A 27,372-nucleotide genomic window follows, 5' to 3' on the forward strand; every position below is an offset into this window, starting at 1 on the left:
AGTGGAATTTTTTTTAATTATTGTTTCTCATTTTGAAGGGTCTTCTGGCTTGCTGGTGCCATGTGTTCTTTTTTTCTGAGCACATTGTTAATGTTTGGTTGGATACCTGTGACTTAGTAGTGTGATCACACATACCATTTATTCTTAGGTGTTCTTCAGACATTATTGGTGCTGCTTGACATCTGTTTATCTGTGAGAACTTCCAGAGAAATGAAGAGATCATTTCAGTTTCCAGTTCATGACACTTCTTAATGTGTTCATTTCAAGTCCATTCTGTCCTATCTCAACATAACTGTATGGTTTAAAAAAAAAACCCTCATGAAAATTTACATGTAAGGAGTTCTTACATACATATACAGTCGTGCCCCGCTGGACGATTACCCCGTTTAACTATGAATCCGCTTAACGTTGACGTTTTTGTGATCGCAAAATGATGGTTTAAATGGTTTTTTCCCTGCTGTGCGATGATCGGTTCCCTGCTTCGGGAACCGATTTTCGCTTTACAACAATCAGCAAACAGCTGATTGTCAGGTTTAAAAATTGCCAGCAGCTGAAGAAAATGCCCCCCCCCTGCTGTTTTTAGGACTGATTTTTTGCACTAAAGGCACCGAAAATGTTATGGAGGATCTTCGCTGGACAAGCAGGTATTCAGCCTATTGGAACACATTGAACAGTTTTCAGTGCGTTTCAATGGTTTTTTAAATTTCATTTGATGACATTTTCGCTGTACAGCAATTTTTGCTGGAGCGAATTAACGTCATCAAGCGAGGCATCACTGTATTTGAACATTTTTTTTAAAAAAACCTAGGCTTTTCTAAATATATTTTTCTCCCAAAGCACATATGTATCTGTAGCATTGTGTTTTGCAAACTGCTGGATAGCTCAGTGGTTTAGGTATCTGGCTATGAAGCGAGAGATTGGGAGTTTGATTCCCCACTGTGCCTCCTTGACAGGGACTGGATTTGTTGATCCATAGGATCCCTTCCAGCTCTGCAGTTCTAGGATGATGATGATGATAAACTGTGCCACAAAATTCAGGAAAGTAGACTAAGATAAAAGGCTGGAACTCTCTCTAGGAGCAAAAGTTTCTTTAAGCTCCTCAAAGCTTTATTAGGTCATGTCTAAGAAGTTGAAATAATCTTTCTTTGCAGTTCAACTTTTGGCTTCTAGTCTGACAGAATAAGTTTTTTCCTAAAATATTTCTGGGGCTGCCTTTCAGAAAACTTTAAATGATGTAAAATAACTTACACAGACGAGGAACCAAAATAATCATAGCAGATAAGGACGGCGCTTTAAACAAAAATAATGAAGTAGCAAAAACAGCAATAACACCAGTGGCTGCAGAAATAAACTGAACTGCTAAATAATAATAAAAAAATCTCTTCACCTGGGAATCAACAGATAGCTGCAGCCAAGAATCCCTATCATCTATTCCAGAAGCAGTGTATGATCAATGAAAAGATGTTGACTCCAGTTATCACCTTATTTACTTTGATATGTAGTAGTCCCAGAGGAAGTGAACCCTATCTAAAAGTTTAAAATACAGTACTGCTGGACAGGAAGGTGCCTTATACCTACTCAAAGTGCCGTCTTTATTGCCTTCTGCAAGGCTCAGAGGTTATGCATGGCATCTGATAATAAGCATTGATATTCAGAATTCCTGCATGCATAGGAACAGTTGTTACCATATTTATGAATGGAAAAGGCTGTGGATACTCAAGCTATTTCTTTTGCACCATGATAGGATCTTAAATTCAGTTCCATATTGTCTTAAATGTTAGAGAAGAGGGAATCATACAGCTTTTGTTTTTCTTATTGTCCATGGCACTTTATAGGACCAGATGCCTGGCCCAAGAAGCTTATAATTTAGTGTTCATAAATGCTGCTTTCAGAACACGGTTGGTTATGATCTTGCTGAGTCTGAAAAACGCAGCCTGTAGGAGAGAAGGAAAGCTAAGGCTGCTATGAGAATTGTTGGATTCTCTCATGTTGGAGCATCATCTGACTTTATTAAACAAAAATATATGAATTACTAAATGTTACATCTCTGATTCCTGGGAGATTTCCAGGAAAAGAATGAAGTCCGCGCCTGAGCTATTGACTTCACAGTAGTTCTTCAAAAACATGCAGCATGAAGGGTGGAATGGCAGCCAGTGGTAACCCCCCATTGTGTAGGCAAGCCTTTGGCAAAAGTAACTTGTTCTTGCTCACTGGAGAGTTCATAATGAGATAAATCAAAGCAGATGGGATTACTAGAATGTTGAATCATTGAAAGGCCTCAGTGTGGGATAAATATCTCTATTGTGACAGATGAGGCAGCTTGCCTTCCTAAAAGCAAAGCAAAAGTGGATGGTGTTCAGTGATCCCAACATCTGTGAGACAATCTGGAACCTGCACACTGTACCATCTGTGTAACTAACTGCATAGCCTGCTTGACATTACACAGAGATCTCTGTGTAGATCCTAGGATTACATACACCGTTCATTACCTATGTAATATATTTTTCCCTCATGTGGGACAAGTTTTGTCATACAATGTGCTTTTCCTCACTTAACGCTATGCATCTGCTTTGTGCTTGATCATTAGATGGTAAGCAGAAGTTTAATTTTCAGTTGTGATTGCTAGGGCCCATGCCTCTGAGGATATCCCGTTTTGAGAGGGAAAAGAGGATTAATAACAGAGAATATGTTTTTCATTCAACATTTAACTTGATTCTTTGAAACTGGCTGGATAGTGCCTCCAGGGGAAACATCCAGCCTGTGTGGCCTTGGGCAAGCTGCACAATTCGAGGACAACCCCAGAAGAAGGGAATGTAAAAATGTAAACCACTTCTAAGTGTTTTATAGCGAAAGAACTCTGAAAAGGGTCGCCAAAAGTCAAAATTGCCTTGCTGGCACAGTAGTAGTAGTAGTAGCAGTAGTAGTAGTAGTAATAGTAGTAGTAGTAGTAGTGGTAGTGGTAGTGGTGGTGGTGGTGGTGGTGGTGGTGGTGATGACGACGACGACGACGATGATGATGATGATGATGATGATGATAATAATAATAATAATGAATTCTTACATGACATTATCCCTTATATTCATCTTCCTTAGCATTCATTTGAAGGAGTATGTTGTTTACATTTGATCAAGAAATTTTATTAATACGTTTTCAAAGTGATATTTCTATATTTTATAGTTTCCCCCTCCAACTGAACTCACTGTCAAACCATTAAACTTAGCAAAAACCTGAAGACCACTTGAAGTCATTAAATCTCAATCTGTACATTTCACATTACAACTGTTCACAATATGACTTCATTGATGGGTTACAAATACTGTATCAACTTTAAGAAAAATGAAATTATATCTTTTATCTACTGTTGCACTGTCTTTCCAAATAATTAAGGCAGACACAAATTGGGTAAAGTGCAGTAACAGCAGTGTAGCCTATTAAACATGAAAACCCTGTGGATTGATATTACAGTACATATATCAAGTACCTTCATTCCTCTCTTTGCTGAAGTCATTTTTTGAAGCTGTGTGCTTCTATGTAAAATGAGGTGATTTTCCCCCTGCTGTCCTTCATCAATAGATACCTGAAGGAGCTGCTCTTTACAAATTTAGCAGGCTGGACTACCTCCCAGATTAATGCACAGGATGAGATTATGGATACCCACTAGATTTCAAAAGGTTCCTCCATGCCTTTTCTCACAGAATGATGTTCTCACAAAATCCATCGCAGCAAAAAAAAATTCTGTTACCAAAAAGAGAAAGAGAAGGAGGGAAGGAGGAGGAGAGCGAGAGCATCTTGTAGTCCCTTGAAAATTTCTCGTTCTTCTCCTGCTAGTAGTTGGACATCATCATGACTATTCTGACTTTGAATGTGACATGTATAAACAATGTTGTGTTGTATGCCAACCATTTTCCAAGGCTTTTTGATCATGAAGTTCTTATTTTCCCATGAATCATTAACTGAAAAAATCTGTACTTTATTTATTTATTTATTTCATTTATTTATTTTTTCATTTCTAACTCTGCGAACAGGCTCTCTTCTCTTTATTTTATATGTTTTGTGATTTTTTTTTGCTCTTTATTCTTTTGCTTTAATATCTTTTTGTTGCTCACCCTCTTCATCCAAGAATTTCCTAACATCCTACAATAACTCTACATTTAAAATACTTTTTAAAAACAGTTGCCTGTGTTGAAATCTGTGTTTCTGTGCTATACAGCAGAAACAAGAAAACACGACATGGATACTCAAAGCCAATATGTTTTTGTTCCATATTACATATTGTTCTTAAGAAAACAGCTTTCAGCTACCTCTGTTCCTGCTTCTGTTATTTGGCTATGATGCCAGTGTTCATTCAACAAAATTCCAATGTTTATAATTTATCACCATGTTTCATGTTTTCATTTTACATCTCTAACTGTATTTTCTGGGCTTTCTTTTTACTGATTGCCACAAATTTGGCTTTCTTTGCTTAGTTTTCCAACTTGCTGAGTAAGCTGGCAAGAGGTAAGTTTTGGATTCAGAGAGAAAAAGAATGCACCAGTGAGAGAGAAAAACTTTATTAAAGAGACAGTCAAACAGAAGACGTTAAAAAGTAGAGCATTGCAAAGGCCAAGTAAGCTGCCTGGCAAATATAGAGGTTAATGTCATGCCTCTTCTGCTTGACAAGAGACTCCCTAGAGAGCAGAGACCATGTGATCCCTGGAATCTACAATTGTGCAGCACCTCCCAGGATCTGGGTCTTTCCAGAGGCTCTTTGAACAAAGGTACCCAGACTTCATATACCTTTTGATGATGCAGCAATTAAATGTGTCTGTTCTTATATTTCACAAATTAGCAAAAATGACAATAGAGTAGCGTAGTAATAAGCAAAATGATAATACAATTAGAAATCAGTATAAACTAGAGATAGGCACAAACTGGAAAAGCAGTGGTTTGTGAAGCAAGAACCACCATGAATCCCCAGGAAAAAAAAAAGAGAATCAGTTTGTAGTTTGTTTTTCTGGTTTGTGTCCAGGACGGGGCCCCTACCTGCTCCTGCCCTCCAGCTGATCTCTGCCTCCTCTACTGCCTGCCCACCCCCTTCCCTCTGGTCCCCTTGCCTCCCTGCCTGCTCATGCCACTACTGCTGCCTCTGCCATCCTCAGTTGGGCCTGCTGCCTCTGAGCATGTGCCTGCTGTCCAGCTGAGGTGGTGGTGGCAGCAGCAGTGGCAGGAACAGGTAGGGAGGTGAAGGGGGCAGATGGGCATCTTGTTTTCCCAAGTATTGCTGAAGTTTTAAAATATTTAATGCATGACTGCTGTGAACAGGTGGCTAAAGTAGCAAGATTGATTGCAGAGTTCTAACTCTGTAAAATGGTTCCCATACTGGTTTACGCCAAGGGAAGGTGAAAATAAGATATTTTTTGGTTATCTTTTTCCTTAGCGTAAACAATTTAAAAAACAATTGTGTCGTGTTTCTGGAGGATCCCTGCACACTGAATGTAAAGGTTCATCCTGCTCCTTGCCTTCTCCAAATCCTGGTGCAAAATAATTTTGGGACTATGATGGTAGAGTTAAGGAGAGGTGTGTTTGCCAAAGAACAAGAGAGAGGTAGTTGTGGTTTGCTGGATTGGTGGTTCCTTGATGTTGACAGCCTGAGGAATAACAAGTATCTGATTCTGGATAACCTGCAAGTTGTAAGGGTGATCTGTTGTTGTTTAGTCCTGCCTGGAATTAGAGCAGTGCTGTATGAGTGGATAGGCAGGCAGCAATGGCACCGGTGATTTAATAAATTACTATATTTTAAGATTCGAAAATAATAACCTGTCCCTCAGATTGCAAACGTTTGGGAAACCTGACAATCAGCCATGATATTTGGAGTTTGAGTTTTGTATTTTAGAGTCAGATTTTTTGGGGGGAGAGGACTACATTGACCATTTATTCCACAGTTTGCAACAGATTAGTCACAATCAAAACCCAGTGACTACATGATATAAAGCCTAGCCTAGGGAAGCCTCTTTTTAGACAGGAATTGTCTCCCCCACCCCCGCAGCTAGCAGGGGTAGTTTAAACATGCTCCAGTTGAGTTGCTCAGTGTGCTTGCATGATCTGAAGGCAAAGGTGCACTCATTGAGGTGGCAGTTCCACTTGACTGAAAGTCTGTTGTCTGCAAAATATAACTCCTTGTCTGGATGGCTACAGTGGCTTCATCGATGGAAACCCCAGTTAGAAAAAATGAGGATCACTACAGATCCAGCTATATTTTTCTCACTGTGTGGTTGTACCCTACAACCAGGTTAAATCTATCTTGCCTATGGATTAAGTATCATAATGACCTAGAAAAAAATTTACATTTGTATAACAGTGGATTTCATTATGCAGCCTTATAAGCCTTGGAGGCATGCATAACTTTAGTCATGCTTCTGATTGAGTAAAGTTTAATGTCTGCAGAGATGTAAGTTTATTCCGTCAATATTCATGCTATTAATCAGATTCATTCAAACCAGTCTCTGAAAATAGTACCGCTTCTTTCAAGAGAGCATGAAGGAAATTCGCTTTTTTGAACCATTACAATAGGCAAGAAAATTCGCTAGACAATAACATTGCTGTATTTATAATAAGCCGTCATATAGATGGCTCATATATGTAGCTCATATATATAGCATGTATCCATAGCTTTTGCCCCCACCATCATCATCTCTGCCCAATATGACAACTGGACCAGTAAAGGTTCTTCACTATTAATATCTTACTCTAAAAGTCTGTTAATAGTGAAGAATTATTTATTTATTTATTTATTTATTTATTTATTTATTTATTTATTTATTTATTTATTTATTTATTTATTTGATTTTTACCCCGCCCCTCTAGACCATATCTACTTGGGGCGGCTTACAAAATAAAACAGAACAGTATAAAAATATATAAAATCATAAAATTACAATTTCAATTTAAAACAATTAATTTAAAGAGAGGATTACCAAGATGGAATAGCAAAGAAAAGAAAAAAGGAGAAAAGGAAAATTACTAGTCCAGAAGTCATATTGGGCAGAGATGATGATGATGGGGGCAAAAGCTATGGATGGGAGATGAAACATGCTGCTGCTTTAGTTTAAATAAGCATCCAAAAACATGTTTTATATGATGCATAATAAAATATACCATTATATCTATGTAGTTAGACCCTAATGTAAATATATGATGTAAACCTGTGACCCTGCCAAAAAGAGCCATAATAGTCCTGTACCATAAAGAAGGATTAACAAGTGAATATCACTGAAGTTGGATGAGATTTTTTAGCATTGTCAGGGAGCCCTCCTCCCCCACTCTTGCGCTTCACTTAAAAGTGATTCCTGCATCATGCTTCTATAGTCATTAAAGCTGGATGACTCACTCGTTGCTTGCTGCTGGAAAATAACCAAACTGTGAGCAGCTAAGCCTGAACGCTCACGTTCTTAATCCAGCCAGCTATTTTTATCAGACGTCTTCTGGGGGCCGTTGCAAAACCAGTACAGAAGAGTAATTTACTCCTCATTCTGACCCTTGACCTTAATTAACAAACTGTTTGGCTTAACTCAGCTACTTATTAGAATTTACCCCGCCTGTCTTTATGCTGATTTTAACACATCACCGCTACCAGTCTCTGAAGCATCTTGCATGTATGTATTTTACCAAATCAGAGACTTATCCAATGCACTCATAAATCTGGCCAAGTAAGCACTTTGCAAAACAGGAGCCTGATGGCTTAAATCAGAGTTGAATAGGACATGATTTCTGATTACCTACAGCGATGTTGGAGAATGCTGGCCTGATTTGTGCTGCTGTTTTTAACTGTAGAAGGATATTGCTAGATATTTATGTGATTGCTGGGCAGGCATAATTAAATGTATCTGAGGAGAATTAAACTCAGGGAAAAATACATTTGTTTTATTTTGGTGTCACAACTTCTCTTAAAGCTGCAAAGGAGCTATTGAACTGTCTCCTTTTGCCAACATAAGGACATAGGAAATTTACTTATACAGTACTGAAGGCCAAGCAAGATTATTTCGTTAGTATGTCATCAGAAGCAGAGTTTTATGGAGTGATGCAAGACATTTAATTGTCAAAGCTCATTAATTGCTATGGAACAAAGCTACTCAACTCCATATTTTGCATTCCAGCAAGCTTTGTTTCAGGATTGGTCACTGGGTTGTAAACACAGGCCCAGTTGCCCAGGCACTTATCCCGTGGGAATTGCATTGTTGCAGGGAATTTGCATTTCCCTTCATGCCTAGTTTAACCATATGTCAGACCATGGGTACATCTAGCCCATTTCTGTTAACAGTAACTGGCAGCTGTACTGTGTTTTCAGATAGAGTTGCTCAGTGATACTGGCAGATGACACAGACATAATCTGGGATCTTCTGCATGCAAAATATGTGGTCTACCCCTGAGTTACACTTCACTCTACCAAGAACAAAGCCAGCCTTATACAGTTTGTAGATACACCGCTTGCTGTTTGTTTGGATGTGGTGATGTGCCCATGGCCTTATCATTTGCAAAGCCAGACAGGTAGTTTAGATAGTCTCAGCAAATCAGCCTTGGGTCCTTTCAAGGAGAAAGGCAGGGTAAAAAATATTTTAATAAATAAATAAATCATTTTAATATGGCATTAGGAGCTATTGTACATTTCTCAATAATAGTTTATGCTTTGCTGACCAAATAGTCAGATAACTGTTTCACTATGGGGATATCAGAATTTAGGCTGATCCAAACAACAACCAACTACTAACCAAAAATAAAATAAAATAAAATGGAAGAAACATGTACCTGCTGAATAATATCAGAGAGAGTATAAACTAGCAGTGGGCCAAAATGTGTAAGTTGGATCTGATAGATGCTGAGACAATGTAGAGCTGTCTCTTTCTTGGTAAAGTTTCTCAAATCATAGCTTAGCTTTATCAGAAGCGGCATTGCTACTGCTGAAGATGAGTACCTAGTACCATTTCTGCACACAGATGTAAGGCAAGCAAAGAATGGGAAACAGGAGAGAGAAGACCATACTGTGACACCCGTTCCCCGGGTCGTGAAGTGATGTTAGGAGTGCCGTCTCGCCCTAGAGCCTCCGTGGGCACCCAGACCGCACCCAAGCCTTTTCCACCACGGATGCTGCACCAGGCAGTGGATACCTTTGATTTAGAAAAGGGTGTGAAAGGGTTAAGTATAGCGACCCAGACTCCTCTAGTCTGGGCAGGGAGGGGAACGAAAGTTCCAGAAGAGGGAGCTGAGGGGGAAGTCAGTCTGAGGCAGGCGGGGAAAGGAGGCGAATGGGAATGGGTCTCAATCCAGGACCCCTGGTCGGGCAAGTGGGAACAGGTGTGTATGACCAGGCAAGAAGCGGAGGAGAGAAGGAGGAATGAGGCTCGGGTCCGTCCCTCTTACTGGGGAGAAAGAGAGACCCGTGAGTGGAGGCGAAAGCTAGCTGAGGAAAAGAAACGGGTTGAGAGAGAAAGAGAGGAAAAGACCCGATGGCATCTGGAGGAGCTGAGGAGACTGGGGTATCATCCGGACCCTGGGAAACCCTCGGGGCAACAGCAGCATCACCCTGGGGATATGCAGGGTTCGAGGAGACAACCCCATTATTGACGATGGAACGAGATGACTTCGATCCCGAAGAACCCTCCCAGGTTCAGGCCGGTCCATGGGCGTCGAAGTCCAGTAACCCTTTTGACGAAGATTGGGTGCCCCTGTATGAGCCGTTACTTCAACAGGAGAAGTTTATCCCCAACCTAATTGACGTTTCTATCCCGTTACCACAGTTAAATAAAGAAGACAAGTTGTTTGGTTTAAATGCGTCTGAGGCTTTATTGGGGAAGGGGGAGGCGAAGAATAGCGGACCCTCACATACTGGCGCCCAGCACGTGGGGCCTCCCCCGCAACCCACAGACGCAGAAAAATGGATGCAGCGTATAACAGAATGACAGGAGGTCTTGTTGAAACAATTAGCAGATCAGCAGCGGATGATAATCGAACAGTTAAAAGCACCTCAGGGAAATCAGCCTTCAGAGAGCATAGGAATGAAACAACCCATAGCAACACGGCCCCCGGTTAAGTTACAGAAAATGGGTCCCCAGGATGACCCGGCAGCGTTCTTACACACGTTTGAGAGGATCGCCATCTCAGCGCAGTGGCCAAAAGATCAGTGGGCACTAATACTGACCCCATACCTCACGGGGTTACCTCAAGAAATAGTAGATACCCTAGACCCAGAAGACGCGGGAGATTACGACGTGGTAAGGACGGCCATTTTGAATACCCTCAACTTAAACGAGGAGGCCTACCGGAGGAAATTTCGGGGACTAAAATTGAAGCCCGGGTTACACCCCAGGACACTAGCGCAAAAGTTGAGGGTAAACGCCACGAGGTGGATACAACCAAAGGGGAAGACAGCAGAGCAGGTCGTAGAAATCGTGATTATGGAACAGTTAATATCCACGCTCAACAGCGGAGCTAGGAACTGGGTCATCAAGAACAAACCCTCCAACCTAGAGGGCGCTGTGACACTGCTGGAAGATTACTTAGAAGCAGAGGACACGTGGCAAACTAGAAGTGCGCCACAAGGAGAAGGAGCCAAACTGAGAGAGAAAATGGCGGACGCTAACAAACAGGCGGATTTTCGCGGAACGGCGCAGACGGGGGCCAAAAAGAATAGACCCGACCGTATTGAATACTCAAACCCAGTCGGAACGAGGGTACCAAGACCAACGGTGACAAGCGACCCGGCAGCCTCCAAACAAGCGGCGACCTGGAACCTAGGGAAGGAGAAGATGACCGCTTGCTTCGGCTGCGGCCAGTTCGGCCATATTCGGAAGTATTGCCCAGTGACTGAGTGTGCGTGGGCAGAGGCTTGCACCGGGATGACCAAGGTGGGTGAGGAGAATCACCTGGGTTGGGTAGTAGAAGCGAGAGTAAATGGACATCCTAAGAAGGCTTTAGTGGACACAGGATGCAGCAAAACGCTGGTAAAGGAGCTAGAGGGAGAACTTTTACCTGAGATCACTGTAATCCGGTGTATCCATGGGGATGTGAAAGAATATGCGACTACCATGGCAGAGGTCGAGGTAGATGGCCTTAAAAGGGACATGGAAGTGGGAATAGTGCCCGGTATGACCCGAGAAATGCTACTAGGGAGAGACTGGCCTGGACTGAGCAATTTGGCTAAGGAGCCCGGGGAAATAGGCTGGGCTCAGGAAGAAACGGAGGCCAGGGAGTTAGAAGTGATGAATTTGTCTAGAGACCAGATACGATGCCTCCAACAAGATGATGCGGGACTTAACAGCTGTTTGCAGCAAGCGATGACTGAAGGGACCACCCCAGAAGGGGGGCAAGGCTTTGAATTGAGGGGAGGTTTGCTGTATCGTGTAACCAAGGCTGGCAACGATGAAGAATCCCAACTGGTAATCCCAGAGGGCCTGCAGTTCTGGGTAATGCATTGGGCTCATGACTTACCGGTGGCAGGACACCTAGCCACCCAAAAGACTCTGGATAGAGTGAAACAGCGGTTCTGGTGGCCCAGGATGGCCCACGACGTAGAAGAGTTCTGTAGGTCCTGTGCCAAGTGCCAGATAACTCAACCCAAGTCGGGACCAGGGGCTGAGCTCATACCTATGCCTCTGGTAGATAGGCCATTTGACAGAATTGCTTTGGATATTGTAGGTCCGCTAACCAAATCAGCGGGGGGGCATCAGTATATCCTGGTTGTCATTGATTATGCCACTCGGTACCCGGAGGCAGTGGCCCTGAGATCCACTACAGCTAAAGTCTTAGCCAAAGAATTGTTAGAAATGTTCTCCCGGGTGGGTTTTCCAAAAGAGGTCTTAACAGATCAGGGCTCTAATTTTATGAGCCTGACCTTCAAACAGATGTGGGACCTATTGGGGGTTAAACCTTTACGAACCTCGGTTTATCATCCTCAAGCCAATGGGCTAGTCGAAAGATTTAACCGGACTTTGAAGGGTATGCTCAGGAAATTATCAATGGAAAAACCCAAGATGTGGCATACCTTCCTCGCCCCATTAATGTTTGCGGTTAGGGAGGCCCCCCAAGCTTCCACGGGTTTCTCCCCCTTTGAGTTGTTATATGGCCGTAGACCCAGGGGGATACTAGATTTAATACGAGAGAAATGGGAAGAAGGGGAAGATCGTTCCCAGGGGGCCCTCCAACAGATAGTTGAGATGAGGAATAACTTACAACTGGCGTGGGAGATGGCTAAAGAGAACCTGGGGCAAACGCAGATTAAACAAAGGGGTTACTATAATAAAAAGGTTCGTCCTAGGAAATTCGAACCCCAACAACAGGTACTAGTGCTCCTGCCCACAGAGACTTCCAAGTTCTTGGCTAAGTGGCACGGGCCTTACAAAGTACTAAGAAAATTAAATGAAGTAGACTATGAAATAGAGACCCCTGATAGGAAGAAGAAAACTCAAGTGTTCCACGTAAATTTGTTAAAAGAGTGGATAGACAGAGAAGTGTTGTTTGGGACCGAGGTCGATGACGAGTTGGGCCCCGAAAGGGAAGATTTGACCTCCGGAGGGGATATAGTGGTAGGAGACCTCTTGTCAGAGGAGCAAAAATTACAAGCAGGGCAGTTGAAGGAAGACTTTCCCCAAGTATTCTCCTCAATACCTGGGTGCACCCAGTTGGTGGAACACCCTATAGAAACACCCCCTGGCAATGTTGTAAGGGTTAGTGGAAGGTCTTGGCCCAGACACATAACTGGGGTAATTAACCAAGAAGTTGATGAGATGCTTAAACTGGGGGTCATAGAACCATCCAACGGACCTTGGAGAAGCTTCCCTGTAATGGTTCCAAAACCTGACGGGTCGCTTAGGTTCTGTATTGACTTCAGGAAGGTTAATGCCATATCCCGGTTCAATGCTTACCCTATGCCCAAAGTAGGGGACTTGTTAGATAAACTAGGGGGGCCCAAATATCTCAGTTCGATCGATTTAACAAAGGGATATTGGCAGATCCCCTTGAGACCCCAAGATAAGGAGAAAACGGCTTTCTGTACCCCTAAGGGTTTATTCCAGTTCAAGAAGATGCCGTTTGGGCTCCATGGGGCAGCTGCTACGTTCCAACGATTAATGGACCGGGTGTTGGAACCCTTGCAAGACTGTGCAGCCGCATATATTGACGACATTATAATTTTTAGCAGCTCCTGGGAAGAACACCTAGCCCACCTTAGGAGGGTACTGGAAAGGCTACACGAAGCAGGTTTGACGGTTAATCCCAAGAAGTGCAAAATTGGGCTGCCCAAAGTAGATTACCTGGGTTACAAAGTCGGACAAGGAGAAATCCAACCCCAGGAGGAGAAAGTGACTAAAATATCCAAGTGGTACCAACCCAGGACAAAGAAGGAAGTCCAGCAATTTTTAGGTTTAGTAGGTTATTACCGTCAGTTTGTGCCTAACTTTGCTTCTATAGCGGCGCCGCTAACTGATTTAACTAGGAAAAAAGCCCCGGTAAAAGTAATATGGGGTCCTTCCCAAAAGAAAGCATTTGAGACGTTAAAAGAAATCATTTGTGAATTACCAGTCAGGTTTGCACCCGATTTTGATATACCCTTCACCCTTTTTACAGATGCATCAGATCGAGGTATAGGGGCTGTCTTATCACAGGTTAAAGACGGGGTAGAATACCCGGTGTTGTATTTGAGTCGTAAGCTGTCACCCCGAGAACAAAGATACGCTGTCATAGAAAGAGAAGCTTTGGCCATCAAGTGGGCCACACATAGTCTTAAATACTATTTGCTAGGAGCTCCCTTTGACCTGGTCACCGACCATGCCCCTCTACAGTGGTTGGAACGAATGAAAGAGACCAACCCACGCTTAACTCGGTGGTATTTAGCTCTACAACCGTTCTCTTTTCAAGTAAGATATAGAAAAGGCAAAGAGCATACTAATGTCGATTATTTTTCTCGGCAGGGTCCGTGGGCGCGCAGCGAGGAAGAGCGGACGGCACTCTTGGAGGGGGGGATGTGTGACACCCGTTCCCCGGGTCGTGAAGTGATGTTAGGAGTGCCGTCTCGCCCTAGAGCCTCCGTGGGCACCCAGACCGCACCCAAGCCTTTTCCACCACGGATGCTGCACCAGGCAGTGGATACCTTTGATTTAGAAAAGGGTGTGAAAGGGTTAAGTATAGCGACCCAGACTCCTCTAGTCTGGGCAGGGAGGGGAACGAAAGTTCCAGAAGAGGGAGCTGAGGGGGAAGTCAGTCTGAGGCAGGCGGGGAAAGGAGGCGAATGGGAATGGGTCTCAATCCAGGACCCCTGGTCGGGCAAGTGGGAACAGGTGTGTATGACCAGGCAAGAAGCGGAGGAGAGAAGGAGGAATGAGGCTCGGGTCCGTCCCTCTTACTGGGGAGAAAGAGAGACCCGTGAGTGGAGGCGAAAGCTAGCTGAGGAAAAGAAACGGGTAGAGAGAGAAAGAGAGGAAAAGACCCGATGGCATCTGGAGGAGCTGAGGAGACTGGGGTATCATCCGGACCCTGGGAAACCCTCGGGGCAACAGCAGCATCACCCTGGGGATATGCAGGGTTCGAGGAGACAACCCCATTATTGACGATGGAACGAGATGACTTCGATCCCGAAGAACCCTCCCAGGTTCAGGCCGGTCCATGGGCGTCGAAGTCCAGTAACCCTTTTGATGAAGATTGGGTGCCCCTGTATGAGCCGTTACTTCAACAGGAGAAGTTTATCCCCAACCTAATTGACGTTTCTATCCCGTTACCACAGTTAAATAAAGAAGACAAGTTGTTTGGTTTAAATGCGTCTGAGGCTTTATTGGGGAAGGGGGAGGCGAAGAATAGCGGACCCTCACACATACACTCTTTTAAATTACTTGCAGAAGAGAGCAGAGGGAAACATGCAGATTGTAAAAGTAGAACTTTGCCCCTTAGATATTCAGGATTAATAGCCAAGGAGCACAACGTTGTAGTATTTATTTATTTTATTTATTTAACTTATATGTCACACTACTTGAAGGTCTCTGGGCGGCTTCCAACATTTAAAATACAATAAAAAGGCAAAATAATTAAAATGCAATTAAAATACATATATCTAAAAATTGCCATCGGACCCACAGCTGATATTATTTCAATTAAAAGCCTTCTGGAACAGGAAGGTTTTGACCTGGCACCGAAATGTCATCAACGTCGGCGCCAGACAAATCTCAATCAGGAGGGCATTCCATAGTCTGGGAGCAGCTGCCAAAAAGGCCCTTTGTCTACAAGCCATCCCTCTTACCTCCTTGAGGGACGGCTCTTTCAAAAGGGCCCCCTGGCTAGATTTTAACTGCCGGGTAGGTTCATATGGAAGGAGGCGGTCCTTCAGGTATCCAGGGCCCAAGCCGTTTAGGGCTTTATATGTCAAAACAAGCATTTTGAATTGGGCCCGGGCAGCAACTGGTAACCAATGTAAGTTAAACAGAATCAGCTTGACATGTTCCCTAGCGGCCCCACCACTCGCCAGCTGCACAGCTCAATTCTGGACTAGTTTCAATCGCTGGACCGTCTTCAAAGACAGCCCCATGTAGAGCGCATTGCAGTAATCTATGCGAGATGTTACCAGTGCGTGTGTAACTGTCATGAGACTCCGCTTGTCCAGGTAGGGCCGTAGCTGGTATAATTTCCGCAGCTGAAGGAAGGCGCCTCTGGCCACCAAGCAGAGAGTTAGTTGTCTGTAAGGCAACCTAGGTCACTTTACAGATAAAGCCATGCCTGATGTTCATGGTCTAAATTGGCAGCCCTATTTTTGTATCTTTTTTTCCTCCTTCTTCCAAAACTGATCCATCATGGATGCCCTTTCAATATATCTTGCAGCCGCTGTTGAGGGAGCTGTGCAGCTATTCCTTCTTCTCATTCACTTTATCCAGCCTCAGGCTAGAGTTCTGAAGAGAAAGAAAGTTCCCTGGGCAGAGCTGCCCATAACATCAGGCACAGTGGGACAGCTTCCTCAGGTGGCAGATGGTAGGGGACACTAGCAGCAGCTATTCCTTCTGAGCCCCATGGTCACCTTTTTAAAAATAGATCCGCATATTCCTTGTACTCCTGGACTAGCCAGCTGCCCCTCAGGCACGTTATCAAATGGCCATTGTTGAAGTAAAATGCATTTGCCAACCCAACTGGCTTTTACACATGGAACAATGTCTTCCATTTTGTCTTTTGTCTCAGGCAACAAAATGTCTTGGGCTGACCCTGCCCATCAGCGTGATTTCTTGTCCACAGTTTTGCTGCCCCTACAGAGAAGGGCCAACTTCTTGACTCCCAATTTCTCTGCAGGCAACATGGCTGTCTCAAGAATAAGGAGGCCAGCTTAGCTCAGGTTGTTGTGGAGAAGCATCTCAACAAGTGATTAAACACTGTTAAGCATGAAAAAGACCTGCCTTCCAATGTTTATGTAAAGGGAGAACAAGACACAGAGAGGAGAATGGACCCACTCACATACATTTGGTGGTGAATTGTTGTAAGTAGTCAACATAAATGTTATCTGTTGCTGAGACGTAATGTATAATAGATCATATCTGCACTGACTTCTTGTGAGGGTTCAGTTCCCAGGACCTTCCTTTACCCAAATAGGGTCGGAGACGCTTTTAAATCCAAAGTAGTGTTTTCATTTATTAATTCTGGCGATGGCACAGAAACATCATGTAAACGGGGAACAAACTTCTCCTGAGTGAGCAACGGCTCAGCCAGGGGCAACCACGTGTCCATTTCAAAAGGGTTGGTGGGGTGGTGCTCCCAGGGACCTTCCAGAACCCTTTCTGGTTCTTGGGGCACATCATCTGCTACGTCCGGTATCAGTAAGGGGGTGGTTTCTTCATCCCCTGACCAGCCCCAAAGCGGCGATCCCTCTCCTGGGTTGGCACTCCAAGGTCCAGGTAACACCCCAGTCTCTTCAACTCCTCGAGATGCCATGCTCTCTTCGCCTCTCACTCTCGTTCAGCCGCTTCTTTCTCCTCCCTTAGCTTGCGTCGGCACTCCCAGGTTTCAGATTCACCCAAGTATGATGGGCGCTATAGAAGTCCTTTCCTCCTACGACTCTCTGCTTCATGCTTTGGAACCCGGACCTGTTCCCATCGCCCAGTCCACGGATCCTGCATCCAAATCAACTCCCAACCACCAGAATCTCATCCTGGTTCCCTTTTATATCACCCATGCCCGCCTCCACCACAGACCGCCCAGTCTCCTCTCTTCCTGCCATTTCAGGATAGGTCTGGGAAGATACTGTTAACCCCTTCATCACCGGGGTTAAGTCTTGGGTATCAACTCCTTGATGCACGGACCTAGGAGGAATAGGAGGTGGAGCTGTCTGAGTCCCCTTGGATGCTTTGGGAGAGACGGCACTCCAACCATAGCTTCATGACCCCGGTTTCCGGGTTCCACACTTCTTAACTTGCAACAATTTGCCAATTGCTGTTTGCATTACATTGGTGTGAAATGACAAAAGGATTCAGTAATACTGAAACACAATAAGGTATAAACATTGAAATATGACTAAATCCATTTATAGCATTAAAATGGAGTTAAAATCAAAACACTTAAAAAAATCTCCATTAAAACACTAATGATAAGTTTAGACAATAAAAGAAGTGGAAGGAAGTTAAGACTGTTCTTAACAGACACTCAGTTGCTGAAGGCCTGCCTGAATAAAATCTATTTGGGAAGTGTTGTTGTGAAGCATCCAGGATGTATTCTTAAAGTCCCATGTACGTCAGCTGTTATTGCTAGTCTGAACAGAAGACATGTTGGACCTTGTACACCATCTGACTTCTTGCAGATCTGATCAAAGACCTTTCAACCGCTTCGCTTTTCTTTTTTAAAAAATGCTGCTAGAATTGATGCTGCTTTTAATTTGCTGCTTGTAATGTACAGTTCTTCAGAAGTCAAGATGCAGCTGCCTTTTCAATTATATTTCAGAAGTTGCTTCTGCTGGAATAAGCATGTATAGTATAAATGCCCTTTTCATGCTTCAAATGCTGTTGTTTAGTCAGAATTGCAAGATTATACGTACAAAACAGCCAAGGAGTCACAATGTCTCCAAACAGAAAAACGCATTCAGGAACTTGAAACCAAAAAAGCAAGTACAGTAAATTGCTTAAGTTTTTTTTTTAAAGTGCCCTTCTCTTGAAGTTGTTTTGTGGCAAGAAATGTATTAAAATCAAAATCATGTTACATGAAAATGATAACAGCTTTTTTTCCCTGGAGATAATTGCAGTGATCTTAACCATGAATGTGAAACGTTAACACCCTCTGAGTTCTGAGCAAAAACGGCTAATTTTGCCCTGCGCTCTAAATAGTTCAGATCTATGAATGTAGAGAGTTTGCATCAATTTTAAGCATTTATTTTAAGCAGCTGACTCTTTTAAAGGAGCACACAGCCCTTTGTACTAGCCCATTGCAGGCAAATGTCAGGGCTGGGGATGAAGAGTTTAGTGCTTGCTAGTCCCCATCTTCTTCACAGCTTGCTATCTTCTAAATAGATCTTATATGAGCTTTATGTGTAGTCTAAAGACTTGGCTAAGGGTAGGATCAGTTCAGATACAGAAGATATAGGGTGAGAGTAGGACAAGTGGACATGAATCCTACATAGACACAGGCAGACAGGCAGGCACATGGACATATATGGCTTCTGTTTATATGCCATGGTCTGGAAAAAAAATCTGTCCTTTGTTGCTGTTTGATGTGTTATCCTGGGTTTAATTTCCAGAGGTATAAGGAGAAAATGCTTACTTAAAAATGCATTCTTGAAATGATGTATTTTGTTGAATGTGTGCAGGTTAATATCATAGCAAGCCTATTAGAGGTGTCTGAATCAGGAACACGATCTGGTGTTTTGTTGGTTAATAGTTGCAGCAGGTTATGACACAGAGGAGGAAGTAAAACCATAAGACCAGCGGTCCAGATAACTGTGAATGACAGAAATGAAGTGAGGACTCATTCTGAAACTGTGAGCCAACTATGAGATGCATGTGTATGCACTTGAGTTCATGCATGGACACAAACTCATACGTATTTTGAATGAGCAATGAGCCTCTGAGCTGTAGATCCTTCACGCTATATTATTAAGGCTTTGTTAGATGAATTTTCATGCTGAGCTGAACCAAACCTGGCTGCTCGGCGGTTAATTTGCCCCAGCTCCTTTCTCCCAAGTAAGATCATGAAACCTGCCATGTTTCTTTTAAAGCAGTGCTACAAATTCTGAGTCTTCTAACTCTGTGTCCAACGTATTTGTATATATGCTTTCTATTCTTTGTTTTTCTGCTGCCTACAGAGAAACAAAATAAGTGCAGTGTGGAAGGTTCATTCTTATATCTTGATCAGAAGGTAGATCTGGTTGCCCTGCTAGATAATTGAGGTACTCAAAGAGTTTGGCAAGGATATCTAAATCTCTGCTGGTTATAATAATAATAATAATTGTGTGTCATCAAGTCAGTTCTGAGTTACGGTGACTCATTTCAGGGTTTTCTTGGTAGACAGTACTCAGAAGTGGTTTATCATGCCCTTCTTTTGAAGGCCGCCCTGGGACAGGGCAGCTTGCCCAAGGTCATATAGGTTGGCTCTTCTCTCAGGAGGCACAGTGGAGAATCGAACAGCCAACCTCTAGCAGTAATGAAAGTGCTCCTCTCAAATATTAATTTGTATGCCAGCACAGAAGGAAACATGGAATTACTAGAGCTAGATTTTTGTTAAGAAAGAGTGTAACTTAGTTCACTTCCCCTCCATTCAACTTTTGTTCCTGGAGTTTCAGTTTTAAAATTCTAAATCTATGTCATTTGCACCAGGCTTTGAGGTGTGGATCTTAGATTCTGGGGAAAAAGAAGGTCCTATAAGCAGAAGCTTGCCTCGCTATATATATATATCTATCTTTATTTCTACAGTGGTGCCTTGCATTACGATGTTAATTTGTTCCAGCAAAATCGCTGTAGAACGAAAACATCGTAAAGCAAAATTTAAAAGCCCATAGAAACGCATTAAAACCAGATTAATGCGTTCCTATGGGCTTGAAACTCACCGTCCAGCAAAGATCCTCCATAGCACAGCCATTTTCGCTGCCCATGCAGCGAGGAATCCGTCCCAGAAAAGAGCGGGGAGCCATTTTGTTTACCCGGTGGCCATTAACTGCCGATCAGCTGTAGGAAAATCGTCGTTTCGTGAGATCGGTTCCCGAAGCGAGGCACCACTGTATATCCTCCTTCTCCTGGGAATAAATACCATTGAGTGAAGTGGAGCTTACTTGTAAGTATGTATAAGATTACAGCCTAAATGCATATTTAATATGTAGTTTGCAGTTTTGAAAATACTGAATGCTTCTTACTACTTCGGTGAACAAATGCATGGGAGTCTCTTGAAGAGCCTTTATCTGCTGCTTTGTTCTCTTATGATTCTTATAGTGCCCCCATCTCTGTCTTCATAGGTTGGCCTACTCGTTATCATATGAAGACACTAGCCAGTGGCATAGTTCATTGATTGGTGAGCACTGGCAGAGTCTCCAGGGGATTGTCTGCCATTTTTGTGTTTTTGATTGTTGGGTCATCCCCCCCCCCCCCGCCGCTCTCAAACAAAAATCATTATGGGATATAGCAGCCATTCTGCTGTAATCACTGTGACTTTTTCTCTTCTGCCATTCTTGGCTCATGCACATATAGGATAGCTCTGTGGCCTCTTTACCTTTGAAAACTGTGGTTTCTGTCAAACAGAATTTAGACATACTGTATATAGAGACTTTGCTTTAACTTTATAGTTTGCCCTTTTACCCTTTTCAGTTCTAGCATTTTTCAGCCACAGAATAAGAATTCGGTGCTGCAGTAAAAGGTCATCTCCATTGTAGTGTTCCTTCTGTATTTCAACCAGGTGGTGTTAAAACTAAACCAACTGAATATATAGTAATAGCTGAAGCAAATGGGAAAAAACAAGCTATGCATTCAGGAAAGATGTGTTATTTTGCATTTCTAGTGTAACATCAGCAGTATAAGCCTTCATGTAGAGGAGGTGGGGTAGATTTTTTCAGATGATACCAGGCATGTTCAGCCTCTATTAAGAGAGATAACTCCCTGTGAACTTCCACAGAAGTAAGTTTAAGCTACACCAAATGCAACGCTTCTAATAAATGATTTGCAAATTAACTTAATCTTGGTTGTTTTAAAGATTGTAATAATGTTTTAAGGAGCGTGGTTAGAGGGAAGAGACAAAATGTGCTTAATCAATTTGACTTAGGTGAGAGGCAAAACAGAGTTATCTCTTAGACATGTTATCTCTAATCCTCCTTTGGCAGTCCTTGGTTTAGCAGTGGTGTGATATGAAAAACATAGTGAAGCATTCTGTGTTGCTGATCCTGGACTTTCCAGCTGGTAGCTTGAATGTCAGACAGTGAAATCTCTTTCACTAATGAAACGGCTCTGATGAAATGTTCACGTAAGACTAGAAGAGTCTTTTGGGGAGATACGTTATGAAGCAGCACAGACTGGGAGAGGTGGAGATAAGTCCCTGCAAGATAAGGGGAGGAGTCCAGAGAATGGATCGTTGAATTAGGTGAATGGGACAAAATGCAAACTTAGCATTGGGGCTCTTGAACGGACTGCTGGGTAGAGGGAGCCTGGTGGAATAAATCTAAGGTTTTCTCTACCCAACATCTGATTTATTCAATAAATAGAACAAAATAAAGGTTTGCAGGCAAATGTTTGTAAACAATTTGAGGTTAGATATTTTGGTATTGGTGAGAAATATCCCAGCACTGCTTTCATACATCAAGGAGAACATCGGCTTGCCATGTTTATGCCGGATGATGTCGCCAAAAAAACATTTCGTTTATGCTTACAAACATTGGTCTGCTGCTCATGTGAAAAATGCTTCATTACAAAGTGGTCGGAATGCTTTTCATTTGTGCATGCCTTTTACAGTGATTTATGCCAGGATAAAATGGCAGTAAAACTACTTAATTAAGGCCACATTTAATAGTTAGCCAGCAGAGGCATAAAAGGTAAAGGTAAAGGTACACAAGAGTGATCTTCTTAACCTACAGATGGCCTTCTTTCACTGGCTAAGCAGTTAGAAGACATTTACATCATACAGAGTAAATGACCTTGATATGTGGTTCACTTCTCCCTTTTCTCTTTCTCTCTTGTTTTATATATATATAAAATCCTTCTCCCCAAGGCATACAGCTGGTTACATTTGAGGATCTACCTTTGATAACCTTTTATTAACTTTCTTTTGCCCCTAGCTCTTTGTTTGCGATGCCTCACTAGTGGGGTTTTATTCTCCTACTAGCAGCAATATATGTAGCTTTGAAAATGACCAAACACTGTGTCACACAGTGCTTTTAAATAAAGTATTCTTGTAATCTGTAACATATATTTTATAGAATATTTTCAAAGTTGGCCTATAGTTTCTTCATAATGAGAGAAAAGAATTCTGTATTTGATCAGAAGAAGGGGGGGGCTGGCGTGCTCTGGTCCACGGGGTCACAAAGAGTCGAACACAACTTAACGACTTAACAACAACAACAAATTTGATATTCTTTTTGTGATACTATTTATGTGCATTTATTTATAAAGCTAGTAATATTAACACCAGGTGATAACATCTCGTAAGAAAAGGGTGTGGACAATGTTCCACCTAGTTTTCTGGAGCACTGGGCGGAGGCCCCACCTTGTGCTCGTGGGGTTCAAGCCACAACTGGAAACAAATGGGTGGCAACTCTGGCTTGGTTGCATGGCCCTGATGCAGCGCTGCACGAGAGCACAGCTTGGAGGAAACGTTGGATGTGGATAAATATGGAATGAAACATGAGTCACTGGAATAGAGAGAAGGGGGTGTCTAAGTGGAAGGCCAAGCTGCAAGATTGTTTTCCCCTTCTAGCTAGCCACTGGAGGTGGTACTGCTCTGTTAAGTTGCAAAGAAAGCACCACTGATCAAGAACATGCATATATCAAGTAGGGATTGGGGGGTATTAATATCAGAAATAAAATTTTCTGAAAATCTGTGGTTTGTAAAAATATGAATCCTGGAGAGCAAGCCCTCTATACTACCCTGTTTCCCCCAAAACAAGACCTAACCGGAAAATAAACCCTAGTGTGATTTTTCAGGATGCTCGTAATATAAGCCCTACCTCAAAAATAAGCTCTAGTTAAGTGAAACCCTGCCCTCACCATTATGCAGCAACCAGAAGAAGATGACATGACTGCATTTGAATAAATGTAGATTGTTGTACATGAAAAAAATAAAACATCCCCTGAAAATAAGCCCTAATGTGTTTTTTGGAGCAAAAATTAATATAAGACCCTGTCTTATTTACGGGGAAACACGGTATATTACTGTTTTTTAATCAGTAAAACAAGCATGGCTTCAGTGAGCACATGGACGCTTGAAGGCCACTACATGCAATGCCAGTGATGCTGTGATTGTTAGAAGCACTGACAGTCTTCCCTCCAGCTATTAACATTGTCTACTTTCAACAACATAAATGTCAGAGTGTCTGCTAGACTAATTAGAGCAGTAGGTCAGCTTGTGCTTTTTCTGTTGTAGTATCCTGGGCCATTAGGTGCATTAAAAGGACAACCTTCGCTTATTCTTTGTTTCCTTCATGTTTTCTTGTGGATATCCACCAGGTTTATTTTCCCATGTCGGTGCTATTAATATCCCCTTAAAAATACATGCATGCATGCACATTGTGAACATTTCATAGGGGATTGGTTTCACACTATGTGCAATAAAGCAGAGCTTTCTTGTGAAAAGGAAGAGTGTCTCCAAAATTTGACTGACTTAAAGGCAAATTTGTTTATTTTTGCCTTCAGAGCAAAATATAAAGTACAGTGGTGCCCCGCATAGCGAGGTTAATCCGTTCCGGATTAACCCTCGTTATGCGAAATTGTCGCTAAACGGGTAGGGGAAATGTATTGTTCCAATACCTTTGTTACTTACCCGTTCAGCGAGGATTCCAAGTGCCGGCAGCCATTTTTGCTAAGCGAGGGCAGGGCGCAAAAACGGCTGCCGGCAGCCATTTCCGGGCTTCCGGCGGCCATTTTGGAACCGCCGATCAGCTGTTCGGCGGCTCCAAAATGGCCGCCGCAATACCCGATCATCGCAATGCGGGTTTTCCCCATTGCGACGATCGGGGATGTTTCCGTATAGCGATCCCGAAAAAGGGATCGCTATACGGAAACATCGCTATACGGTGCACTCGTTAAGTGAGGCACCACTGTATAAGTGCAAACAGTAACAATAAGTTGGGCCTCACATTCATCACCTATAAACATAAAACTGCATTATTGGAGCAAAATCATAAAGAGTGCTTAGAATTCAGGAGTCTTCTAACTTACTTTAATCTCTTGCAGTATCAGGATTTTTAAAAATCCTTTGAATCTATCCCCAATAAATATTTATCTAATCTAATCTAAAAATCTCCAGACATGGCAATTTTTTCTGAACAAGGCCAAAATAATGTTTCTGTTGTTTTTACAACTCCTATAAATACAATTTCCCTAAATCTGTATCTGGCAGTGACAATAAGCATTCTTGTTTTGAATATCAATAACTGAATCTGTGGATTACAAAGAGTGTATAATAAAGGCAGCCATAAATTATTGGATCTATTAAAATAAGGTACAGCAAATCATTAGTTCTGGTCATGTTAACTTTTTACATACTGTATTAAAAACCAATTATTTCAATATATTTTCAATTCTTTCCTCTATTTTCAAGCCTGACTTTTTATCAGTTTCATGGATTAACAGCGTCATCTTTTAAGATTTTAAATAGTTCAGCTGGAATGCCATCACCTCCACTGGCCTTGTTGTTAGTCAAGCTTTCTAAGGCCCACTTGACTTCACTCTCTAGGATGATCGTTTCGACTTGGCTGGAGCTGGCTGATTGCTTTGCAGTCACTTTTAGTAAACCACTGTTCAAACCTCATTTTTAAAAACAGTATACATTTTCAGAGCAACTTTTTCCACACTCCTGTTAATTATCACTCTATATATTCAGAATTTCACATCTTGACAGAAGTTACTTCAAGAATATTCCAAAAAAGCCCAAACTTTATTCTCTGCTGTGGATCTGCTAAGTAAAATAAGGACCATTGTTTGGGTTCTAGGAACCAGTCAAGCCTGACATAGATTTAAAAAACTAATGGGATGGAAAATTCTAATCATGCTTTTAAGGGAGGTTGCTTGAGACTATGCTTCCCAGCTGACTTTTTAAACTGAGTCTGGATCCATCTCATACAAGCAGGCTTAACACAGACATCTACAATGAATTTTTGAGACAGTTTTCTCTGCCCTATCCATAAAAGCCCAAGGAAGTGGGATTTTACCCATGAAAGCTAGTAATTTGTATTAATTTTTAGTGGTTCAATAAAAGTATCACCTAACTCTTGCATTTGTGCAAACTCTCTCTTTCTCTCTCTCTCTCTGTGTGTGTGTGTGTGTGTGTGTGTGTGATGTACACGCAAACACACGAGAGAGAGAGAGAGAGATTGTAATATTTGCCACAGGAAGTTGCTTGGCAATTTAATTAAGGATTTAGATGGAATATTTGATTGGGGACAACGGCTTAACTAATCAAATTCTCTTTTAAGTTAGTTGGCAATGATAATGGCGATTGAATACCTATGCAGTTTCTAGTTACAGTGGTGCCTTGCTAGACAGTTACCCCACATGACAGTTTTTTCACTAGACATTGGCTTTTTGCGATCGCTATAGTGATTTGCAAAACATTGATTCCTATGGGGGAATTTTGCTGGACAATGTTTGGTCCCTGCTTCGCAAACCCATTTTCGCTAGATGACAATTTTGACAACTCCCTCTGTGCTCGCAAACAGGTGTTTTTGGACCTAAGCTTCGCAAGACGGTGATTTAAACAGCTGATCGGTGGTTCGCAAAGCGGTTTTCCTATGGCCAATCTTCGCTAGACAACAACGATTCTTCCCTATTGGAACACATTAAACAGGTTTCAATACATTCCAATGGGGAAATGCTTTTCGCTAGACAATTTCGCTAAACAGCTATTTCAGTGGAACGGATTATTATCGTCTAGCAAGGCACCACTGTAGTCTTCATTAATCCTTCTAAATCAACTGGCTAATTATACTCTTTTGAATGGTGCTTATTTGCTCTTATTTGACTGAATAGATGTCATCAGCTGAACTCTGGGAACAGGTATGGGATGTTTTTGAGCTAGGGATGTGAATCTCACAGACCACAAAAAGACTATCAGAAGTATTCAATGATTGTAAAGGTCAAATTCTTAATGTATGTGTCTGAGTGTCACAGCACACATTTTTGTCACCTCTGGATTATGCAGATTTGCTTACTTTGTTTGGTTATCGATCTTTACTGATTAAAGTCAGATTCCACAAATATGGAAAGACTGCATCTCCTGTATTAATGTGTTTGCAGCTCTGTTTATGGGCTATCCCTGGCCTCAAAGCATTAAACTGAGCAAAACGTGGCTGTTTCCTGTGCAAAATAAGACAAAGGGGGGGGGGTCAGGGAAGAGGAATGATTGGGGTCTCATTGTTGCAGAAAGCTGGGAAAACTTTCTGATGCAGGAGGAGGCCCTGGATGGGGAATTTCTGCATGGGAGAATTTGGAAGATTATTGAGGATGAGATAGTTTGTGAATATTTACCACATCCATCTTTTTATATATTTTTCTCCAGTGGCTTTGTTGCAGCTTTGCCCTGTATTGATTTTATTTATTCATTTATTTTAAAATATTTTACCCTATCTTTCTCCTTGAGAGGAACCTAAGTCAGCTTACGTACATAATTAAAAAACAATATTAAAAGCTAAAAACAGTAAATATACAAATACTAAACAATATTGAATAGCTACCAGTACTAAAACACAGTAAACAAAAGTAACACCAAAAACGCATTTAAAACAGTAAGACAAAACAACCATCTATTTAAAAACCCCACTCAAGAATCCAGTCGCTCAGGGAAAGCTTGCCTGAAGAGAAAGGTCTTTGCCTGGTTGCGGAAGGAGAGCAAAGATGAGACCAGCCTGGACTCCTGTGGGAGGGAGTTCCACAGTCTGAGAGCAGCTACATTGAGAGCAGGCATTCTGTGTCAGTGTCTGACTAGCTGTGTACTGTTTCTGTTATACTAGTAAAATGCTTTTGATTTAGGTTCTGAAAGGAAAGTGATGCTTTGGATTTGGGACCATGGAGGGAGTCAGTAGGTGACAGTATCCTCCCTGGCTTTACTTTGCTTTGGATGTGGTCAATCACCCCTTAAGAGTTCCTGTGTTTTCTGAATCTGGACCCTGTAAGTGGAAAGCCCACAGAAACTCTCGACAGTCAGCACGTAGGAAGCTGCTTTATGGTCTGCCAGACCATTGATGCATCTAGCCCAATACCGTC

General features: G+C 42.3%; 2 protein-coding genes and 1 long non-coding RNA gene across 10 annotated transcripts in view; all 3 read left to right on the forward strand.

Annotated features, from left to right (window-relative positions):
• EVL (Enah/Vasp-like) overlaps window positions 1-27,372 on the forward strand; it is a 180,594-nt gene that overhangs the window by 44,611 nt on the left and 108,611 nt on the right. The window lies entirely within an intron of this gene.
• Window positions 5,989-6,198, forward strand: LOC144586095 (uncharacterized). The gene is made up of 2 exons (XR_013540823.1): window positions 5,989-6,094; window positions 6,133-6,198. It is a non-coding gene; the product is annotated as an uncharacterized LOC144586095 (long non-coding RNA).
• On the forward strand, window positions 10,014-14,645 carry LOC144586094 (uncharacterized). Its single transcript, XM_078383782.1, has 2 exons — window positions 10,014-10,878; window positions 13,939-14,645. The coding sequence occupies exons 1-2, from the start codon at window positions 10,030-10,032 to the stop codon at window positions 14,572-14,574; spliced, it is 1,485 nt and encodes a 494-aa protein (XP_078239908.1). The 5' UTR covers window positions 10,014-10,029; the 3' UTR covers window positions 14,575-14,645.

The sequence above is a fragment of the Pogona vitticeps genome, chromosome 1 (assembly GCF_051106095.1).
Source record: "Pogona vitticeps strain Pit_001003342236 chromosome 1, PviZW2.1, whole genome shotgun sequence".
Taxonomy (NCBI): domain Eukaryota; kingdom Metazoa; phylum Chordata; class Lepidosauria; order Squamata; family Agamidae; genus Pogona; species Pogona vitticeps.

Excerpts from the sequence above, each read along its gene's own strand:
- LOC144586094 (XM_078383782.1), top strand. The coding sequence starts at position 10,030 with ATGAAACAACCCATAGCAACACGGCCCCCGGTTAAGTTACAGAAAATG. Across the intron at positions 10,879-13,938 it reads CTTGCACCGGGATGACCAAG|GGTCCGTGGGCGCGCAGCGA; the intron begins GTGGGTGAGGAG and ends TTTTCTCGGCAG.